Source organism: Chaetura pelagica, unplaced genomic scaffold (assembly GCF_000747805.2).
Source record: "Chaetura pelagica isolate M959 unplaced genomic scaffold, ChaPel_1.0 scaffold106, whole genome shotgun sequence".
In the NCBI taxonomy this organism is placed as follows: domain Eukaryota; kingdom Metazoa; phylum Chordata; class Aves; order Apodiformes; family Apodidae; genus Chaetura; species Chaetura pelagica.
In genome coordinates, this window is record NW_009954222.1 from 5,227,222 (window position 1) to 5,236,802 (window position 9,581).

At 40.7% G+C, this 9,581-nt stretch overlaps 1 protein-coding gene across 2 annotated transcripts in view; it reads left to right on the forward strand.

The window, feature by feature from the left end:
- SLAIN1 (SLAIN motif family, member 1) overlaps positions 1-9,581 on the forward strand; it is a 42,469-nt gene that overhangs the window by 21,637 nt on the left and 11,251 nt on the right. Inside the window, exons 2-3 of one of the 2 annotated variants that reach the window (XM_010003501.1) lie at positions 2,649-2,798; positions 5,163-5,501. In XM_010003501.1, coding sequence (XP_010001803.1) covers positions 2,738-2,798; positions 5,163-5,501 — 400 coding nt within the window. In that variant the 5' untranslated portion in view covers positions 2,649-2,737. Of the gene's footprint in view, positions 1-2,648; positions 2,799-5,162; positions 5,502-9,581 lie in introns of those variants that run through there. The other variant, XM_010003500.1, reaches the window with a different exon arrangement.

Sequence of the window (9,581 nt, forward strand, 5' to 3'; positions counted from 1 at the left end):
TCCAAAAACAGTGAAGAAAAAAATAAAAATAAATCATGCTTATGTAATCAGGAATTAGATTCTGTAAAAAGAGAAGGAAAAATATGGCAGCTTAAAAGCTTGCTGTGGGATTACAGTTGTTTTTAGCACTTGATGGTTAAGCATCTTTTACTGCTGTGTCTTTGGACTCCCATAACTGATAATTTAACTGCTAATTCAGTTGTATGATGATTGATTGCTGTGAACAATTCCTTAAAGAGCACTACAGAATTCCTCTGTGTTTCTCTGCTGGCTGTAGTGGTTTTTACTTCCTCTGTTGGCACACAGCAGTGTAAGTGATAAGTATGTAACAAAGTGGTGTATACATAGAAAATGGTAAATGTATTTGCTGGAAACCTTTTGGAGCATGTTTTTAGATGTAGAAGGCTGTGCTGATCATCTGTTTTGCAGCTGAATTTTGACCGTTATTTTCTGTTTGCCATAAGTAAAAAATGTATGATGAACAGATTAAGGTTAGATTGTTTTTCTCTCTTAACAGCACTATTCTATTTATAACTATAAATCTTCTTTTTTTTCCCCTCCCACCTCCTCCCTCACATCTGTAACAGCTAGCCGATGGCGGAACCTCTTCTCTACACCTGCCTCCTTGGCTTTTCCCTATAGTCCTGTTGCAAGACTCACCCCATATACCAATGGCATTAATAGTCCCAGCTTCTCTAAAACCTCCAGTAAAGCAATACTAACACCTGAACGGACAGGTAATGCTTATCTTCTTATTGATTCACAGTGCTCACAGAATTGCTTCATCTAATCTAATCTTGCTGGCATTTAATAGCAATACATTGTATGGATGATTTTGTAGACTCTCATCTCATAAGGGAGATTTTCTTTAAACATTACCTACAGTTTGGTAATTGGCTAGTAATGTAGCTATGTTCTGTTTTACACAGCATGTCACAGGACAGCAATGCTAGGTAATAGTCTATTTCTCAATATTGGTTTACCTGAGTGTGTAGTTGCAACTGTGTCAGTTTAAACAGTTCTCAGCTTTGCCCTTTACTGCTCATTTCTGCCCCACTGTGCCCCTTCCGTATGTCTACAGAAACATTAGTGCAGCTGTGTAATTAAGTTGCAGGGAGAACTTACCTAATACAAAAATAGCTGGCGGAATCATGGCTGTTTGGTGGCATTGTTGCTGCTATCCAATATTTATTTTGTTTGCCACTGATTTTCAGGGGACGTGGGAGTTTTAGAAAAAATACAAACTCCTGTGGGCTGTAAATTGCAAAGAGTTGCATTTTTCCTTCTTCACTACAGGTATCAGGAGTCAGTTTATGTCTATGACTTCCCTTAAACTGCAGTGGCAGTGGGGAAGATAATCTGGGGAAGAGGCATTAACGTTTTGTTGCTGGTAGGACCAGGTGTGGTCTAAGGAAGTTAGCACTGTTGTCACGCTGATATGTGCAGTTTTATGTACAATGTGTGAAATCAGTGCAGAAAGTTATGGATATGGGCGCAATGGGTGGGATACAGCTCCAGACTGAATGCTTAGTGTAGGTGTCTATGTGTGAGCGAGGGCTAAGTTGCCCTGTTCAATGGGATGTAGTTAGATTCCTAATTTAAGACATCTCACACCATTTGAGATACCCTCAGGTGTCTTTTCTAGCTTCCCACTGCTGCTCCAAAAGGACACAGCTGTTACTACCTCTGCAAAACCTTGAGGACCACTGTTATCTTGCAAATTCATAGAAGCAAACATGTTTACTTCTTACAGACCTTCCACAGGAAAGAAGTCTCCTGTGTGTCCTTTTGTGTTGGAGGTATTGTTAGGAAACAGCTGAATTTAGGGTGAATTTTAGGTGGCTGCTTTGAGCAATACTAGAGGATGCAAACACAGCTGTGAAACAAGCAGCTGGTGAGCCATCATCACAGCAGTTCTTACCCTGCAGGCTATGGGCCTCTGCTGGTCCAGAGGATATTAGAAAGTAATTTACTATTTGATTTGAAGAATTTTTCTTTAAAGTTGGACAACAAGTAGCTCATGTAACTCATTGCAATTTAATTCATATTTTACTATCATGGAGGAAGAAAGCAGAATCCAGAGCCCTCTCCAAAAGGTAGCTCTGTGAAGGGAGCAGCAGTGCTTTCTCTGGTGTTGTGTAGTGATCAGTCTTAATTGTTATTGTCCTCAATTTATCTGATGATTACAAACAAGTGTAAAAAAACCAACAAAACTGTAAAACTTAGGTAAATGGCTCTGATAGGGAGTCTGAGTAGTGAGCAGAAGTTGGTGACAACATACTTGCTTTTCAGAATAGAGTAGGGAGAACCACAGTCCCATAAGAAAGATTCAAATGCAGATGTGTTTAGACTATGGTAATTAATCTGAGCTGTATCAGATCTGTGTTGGGTAAATTATTCATTGTCTGGGCTATGTGATGCTATTTTGGGAACAAGCAGAGAAATTCAGGTTCCAATACTACAGCTTACTATTTCTCAGGAGTATCAAAGCACTTTTCCATTTGTTAGTGGATTGCACTACACTTCTCAAAGTTTCTGTCTGTCATACAGAAAATATTTTAAGCTACTGTAACATAAAGAGCAGATAGTCGTGACAAAAAGATGGCCAGACATATTCACAGACTAAAGGTTATGTTTTTCTTACACAGGTTACATTTCTAGGAGTTCCCCATTAAGCCCACAGTCATCAATAGACAGTGAGCTGAGCACCTCAGAGCTGGAGGATGATTCCATCTCCATGGGATACAAGCTGCAGGACCTCACCGATGTTCAAATCATGGCTCGTCTACAGGAGGAGAGTAGGTGGCTTTTTTTCATTTTTCAAAATAGCCTTGAGGAAGATTTCCTGTAACAGTCAAAACTGCTCCAGTCCGGTCTCAGTCCAGTGGTTCTTTCTTAAACATTGTCCACTCTTGGGTGGCAGGTGGAAAAACTCTTCAGCTGCACAGGGAAAGTGCACACATTGTTGGGTTCAGAGTAATGGTACTGGATCTTTCAAAACTCGATGCTTATATATTTCTGAACCCTAAATGATAGCTCCATACCCATTGAATACATTTAGTTTTAGAAGATTTATAAAGTCTTAAAACATTATGTAAAATTATTTTATTTCTGGGGAGGGAAGATGCTAAAGCGTTTTTCTCATGCATACATTTAATGAGAAAGATAGAAATAAGCAGCTTTCATGTATTTCTTTGCCTCTACTTTGGTTTTCTTAGTTGTTGGATGAATTTTGAATATAATTCCTTTCTAAATGCGGATTCGAGGCATGTAAATACAACATTTTCATTTGAGAATAGTAATTATGCACAAATCTGAGCCCAAAAGCTTGTTTGATGTAGATTATAGTTTGTCTTGATAGTAATTTTTGGCAAATGTCTTTGCTCATAAAAAGGCATTTCACTTAGAAGTCACTCGGTCAATAAGTGCAGTACCATTCTCACCTCCTCTTATTGCCAAGTGAAACATCAAGGAGAAAATGAGATGAAAAACAAGAGAAACTCAGAGATGGTGACTAAGGAAAGTGCAAAGTCGGAGGAGACTAAATGCAATAGAGAAAAAAGGCAAAGAAGAAATGAGTGCTCCAGCAACCAGGCCAGACCAGTCACTTGTCAGCAGTCAAACTTACTGAGCTTCTGGTATCACTCATTACATTCAGCAGAGAAATTAGCAGGTGTGAGACTTTACAAGATAGCTCAGTTCTCAGCCAAAAAATGTGTGTGGTCACAGCTTGGAAAATCTCTGGTATTATGTTAAAGTTATAATAATTTTTTTAAAAAAGCAAAAACACTATCAAAGATATGAATTATTTTGTTACTTAAATGACAGCTGTCCTCATCTCCTTCAGAGTGAGGTTTAAAAAAGACTTCTGGTACTTAGCTCTTTAAGGAAAAACACTGTTTATCTTCTAATCTATGTCAGGTGTAATGGTTGAATCTCATCCTGGTAGTAGTAGCTGGTGCAGAATGTTTGAATACATGATGGTTGTTGTCCACTTAATCCATGGATAGTGGTAGTTTTATATGTGCATGCAAGCATGCTGCCCTCAGGGCCACCAGCAGAAACTCCCACTTGAGGGGTGTGGTGGGGATAGCATATTGAGAAGTTTCCATAATACTAGCAAAAACATCTGTCAAAGCTGAGGGCTTTTCGTAAATCTAGGGAAGTTGTTATCAGCAGCTATTGGCAGATTTACTCAGCTCCTGAAAATGTGATGTATATCCCCTTTTTCCCTGACTGCTGTGCAGCTGGGAAAAGAGAGGATGTACAAAGCCTGAGTATGTTTCTGTATCACTGGACCTGGAGCAAAAATGCTCTTCTGGGGCAATTCTGATAGTGGGATGGTTTACAAAACCTGGTGTTCTGAGGAGGGGATGGTAAGATGTGTTTGTGTCTAAAACACGGCCGTGTTTCTGCTAAGCCTTGTCCATGAGACTGTCTGCTAGCAGGAACTGCTTCTGGTTCAGGATGGTTGGAGGGTCAGAATATCTACATGGATTGTAAATTTATGGAATGGCATTTTCATTGCATGAATAGAAAAGTGTAATAGCAATGACTTGGAAAACTACTAGACTGAGTGTTAATTCCTCTAATTTAGGGTATTTAAAAATATTTCATGCTCATGTAGTCTTCACAGAATCACAGAATCTTAGGGGTTGGAAGGGACCTCAAAAGATCATCTAGGCCAACCCCCCTGCCAGAGCAGGATCACCTAGAGCACATCACATAGGAACATGTCCAGGCGGGTTTTGAATGTCTCCAGCGTAGGAGACTCCACAACCTCTCTGGGCAGCCTGTTCCAGTGCTCTGTCTTGCTGTTGACTGGGAAACAGGCATCTCCTAAAAGCAGTTAATCTTATTTTAAGAGAAGCATCTAAGACATCTCACAAGAACTGCATTTCGGAGATGCCTGTATTTTTGTTGTTGTTGCTTTAAAAAAAGGGATCTCAAAGGAGTTAGGTCAGGCTTAGATTCCTGGAAGGTGGACACTGAAAATTGGATTGGATGGATCCTACCTCAGATCTTTAGCCTGGTGACATTGTAAATCCAGTTCCTGCTGTAAAATTATGTTGACTTAACTTGCTTAGGTTTCAATACTAAAGTGCATGTTAAGAGTTAATCACTTAGCTGAAGCCAAATCATCCTCTTCTTGGAATTTACAGGCCTTAGGCAAGATTATGCTTCGACTTCAGCATCTGTGTCAAGGCACGGCTCAAGTGTCTCTGTGCATGCGGGGAAAAAAGGGACGTGTGGTGACCAGGAATACGATCGCTATAGTTTGGAGGATGAGGAAGAGTTTGACCACCTCCCACCTCCACAGCCACGGCTGACTCGCTGCTCCCCCTTCCAGAGAGGGATTCCTCACTCACAGACTTTCTCCAGTATCCGGGACTGCAGGAGGAGCCCAACCTCCCCACACTTCCCTTCAAATACTTATCAGCAGCCCTACTACTCTTCTCAAGCCCAAACTCCAGAGCAGCAACCAAATAGGATGAATGGAGGTGGGTCGCATGCATTTCTAAGAGGTGGTCTTTGTGCAAAGTGCCACTGCCATTTTAAAGGTCAGGTTGTGTCAACAGAGTGAAGTGAGTGCATGACAGCTAGATTGGTCCATAAGTTGTGACAAGCATTTTAAGGCTGTGCAAAGATTTGAGATGTATTACTGTTGAGTAATGTGCTACAAAATGTAATCTGTCACCTGGTTATGAAAGTTGTTGCTTAAGTCTGTTTTTAAGTGCTGCAAGTCTAACCACATGGAAAGAAACAAGAAAAAGGAAAGAGCAGCATCTTCCAGCAGGCTAATAGTTTGTTAGAAGAACTGATGGGGCTTTCACGCTTGACCTGTGCATGTCCATCGTGGGTATGGTAAAATATAAAATAGGGGTTTACAATTTTCATTCCTTTCCTGACTCTGCTGTTAATGCAGCTATGCTGTGGATCTGTGATGAGTGAGTGCATATGACAGGGGTCAACACTCTGTTCGTATTCCAGACTGTTTAAGCCCTGGGACATAATGTCAGTCCCAAACTGCCCTGAGCCACTGCTGGTTTTTGCACTGCATTTAAGATGTATTTCAGAGTCTCTGGAAGATTTGTCTCTCGGTGCTTACTCAAGACTTTAGTTACCTTTTGTTGTTGCTGCTACCTTCCTTTTATTCTATATGATGATAACAGCTTTCTTCCTCCTGCTGCATCTTTCTTTCCTGTTCCCTCAGTCGTTTTCCCAAGCTAATTCAAAACAGTCAGGTTTTCAGACAGGTTCCTGTTTGTAACATTGCAGGTTACAGCTCACCCTTGGGCAAGAAAATAAATGTGTTGTTCAAAACAGTTGCTATTTATAGAGCACTACAGGTATGCATGCTGCTTTCCTGACAAATAAAATGCGGCAGGTTGGTGCCAAAAGCACTTGCATTCAAAAAAAGACACAGCATGGCAGTATCATCAACAAGTGGCAGTATATAAAGAAGGCTGAAGTTAACAGAGTAGAGCAACGTGGGTGGTTGTTGGTACAACATATGTGGCATATTAATTTCAATGTTGTTTTTCTTGCTGGTGAGCTACAAGAATTAGACAGCACTGACGGTTTTGAAGAAATGTTGCGGAAATAGTAAGGAGATAGAGGTTAAAAAGGATGTTGGGGCATGGGAGTAGGGAAGTGATCATGCCCCTGTACTCGGCACTGGTGAGGCCACACCTTGAGTGCTGTGTGCATTTCTGGGCCCATCATTACAGGAAGGACATTGAGGTGCTGAAGTGGGTCCAGACAATAGCCACCAAGCTGGTGAAGGGCCTAGAGAACAAGTCATATAGGAGCGGCTGAGGGAACTAGGAATGTTTAGTTTGAAGAAGGGAAGGCTGAGGGGACACCTCATTGCTCTCTACAACTACCTGAAAGGAGGTTGTAGGGAGGTGGGTGTTGGCTTCCTCTCCCAAGGGAATAATGACAGGACCAGTGGAAATGGTCTGAAGTTGCGCCAGGGGAGGTTTAAGAAGAGTTTCTTTACTGAAAGAGTGATCAAACACTGGAACAGCCTGCCCAGGGAGGTGGTTGAGTCACCATCCTGGGATGTATTCAAGAAACAAGTAGATAAGGAACTTCAGGGCATGCTTTTGTGGCTGAGATTGTGGGTTGTGTGTTGTGAGTTTTTTTGGAGTGTGGTTTTAAGGGGTGGGTTTTTTTGGTTGGACTTGGTAATCTCAGATTTCCTTTCCAACCATGACTGTTCTGTGATTCTTTGATATTTTATTCAGGAATAAGGGCAGGCTGTGGTGCTGAAAAGTTTTTATATGATCCCCAAATGCTTTTTCAATTGTTTTTTTTTGTGTTCCCTCTCAACGGAACTGAGGCATTGAATTTCTACGTGAAAATCTCAGGAAGTACTTACAGGACACTGAAAAATACTAGACTCCTAGTTTATCGACTAGAAAGCAATAAAAGTAAAAGGCCACCAATTTTACCACCTGGCTGCCTTTTTTCTCAAGAACTTCATGTTGGATAATCTGGTTGGTGTTGCTCAAGTGGACACATGCAACTTCAGTTACCTGTTTGTTGAGTTGGCAGTCTTAGAGCAGCCAGTACCACTATCATTAGAGGGGAATTATCTCTTCAGCTTCTGCACCTGCAACCTCAGACTTATGCAGCACTGAGACATGCAAGTGGCAAGTGCTGATGGTGAGAAACGTCCTACTTTGGCTGTGTTCTTTTGGCAGACAAGGAATCAAGTGTTTGCTGTATTGAGTGTGTCTGAGTAGTATTATGAGAACATCTCATCAGCACTTCTCATCAACTTGGCAACAACTTCATTGTCTTCCAGCAATTCCTGCACATTGAAATTGAGGTAAACTGCAGAATAAGAATTTGTCTAAAGCTCAGTAAGATGGACATCGTGTTTTCACACTGTTACAGTAATCCAAGCCAAATGAGAAAGAAGGATGTGATAGAGTTTTATTATGGCTCTCAATATGTGTTGAAACCATAATCCATAATTAACCAAAATTGCAGGTGCCACATGCTGTGCTGCTCTTGGTCATTCCACTAGTCTTCCCAAATGTCTCTTCCTTCTAAGACATCACTTGTGTTCTTGGATGTGCAGTCAGCTGTCTAGCCACTGGTTTGTCTGAACTTTCACAAGGATCTCCATAAAAGAAGAATAAGTGGCAAGTAAACACTGAACTTTGGCACTCATTGTGGGGTCAAAATACAGTGTTTAGCTTTGACACATCTCCCCAAAACTAGTCTGTGTGTTTAGCTCAGGTACATTTTTTTGCCTTTAAGAACAATTGGTATGAGGGATGCTAGCCTGCCTGCTTTCAGTGATGGTATGCTAGTTGAGATCCTTACTCTAACTGCTTGTACTGGAACAAATATGCTGAAGGTGTGATAAACTTGGAAAACTTGAATAATTCTTTTAAGAGTATGGTATTGGTTGCCTGATGTGAAGTGCCTATGTTTAGATGCTGAGACAGTGATGCCCACATGTGTATGAAGGGCAGAGTTCAGCTGCTCATATACAAACATTTAGTTCTGTATGAGGTACTCTGATATCCCCTGTTTGGCTTCACCATCACAATGTGTCAGTGCTGTTTAGATGCCTTGGACAGCCCAGGGTCTATGAAATAGCAGGATGTATCTGTACATAGGCACTAACTTGTGCAGTACGTGTCTAATCTCTCACTATAGCCAGTGGTTTGCTTGTTCTCCATCCACAGGATTGCATTTTAGGTGGCATAAAGATTGTTTGGTTTTCCTGGTGCCCTGGTAATCTTCTGCCTGTGCTTGTGGTGAGAATGCTTTCATAGATTTTTTTCCAGCTGTGTTTGAGTCCATAATTTTGAACTTACACATTGTTCTTGCTGATGTATTTGAGCAAAATGCTGCACCTTGGTGTGATTTTGGACCTCTTGCCCTGTTTTAAATTGCTGTACATCTATTTTAAAATACAATTCCATACATCTGTTTTAAAATACCACACCATCTAACCCCCACTCGCAGATCCAGGTTCTTTCTCTCACCTTGATGCCACCAGTATATTAGATGAATGGTAGTAGTCTTATTTTTCTGCGAGTCCCCAGCAGCTTGCTGGACTGAAAGGTTTCTGGTAAATCATGTGTCCAAATGTATGTAAGTATGATGTGACATATAATGAGTTCAAGGTATATTTGAGGCCATTTGTAGCATAGGCTGTAGCTCTTAAATAATTTTTTGCAGCCGTCACCTGTAGTGTGTGTATGTTGTATTTGCTTTCCAGTAGGGTTTTTTTCCAGTTCTGGCAAGAATGCACTAATAGAAAAGCTTTGCATGAAATCTTCAAGTTGTTTTGTTTCCTTATTTAATTACACCCCCTCCCTAAATCAGCTGAATTGTTCGTAATGATGAGTTTAGTCAGAAGAATTCCATCTGTGTAATTTTTCTGGTTTTTTAGAGATTTTGTTGTTGGTTAGTGGATCAGAAATAGATCATTTAAAGAAGATCTGAGAGAGGTGAATAGCTTTTAAGTAGCTGTTGTAATTAGCCAAAGTGAGTCCATCTAGTTATTGTGTGTTTTATAATGTAACTAAGCTTTTAATACATTGGCAGTGGAA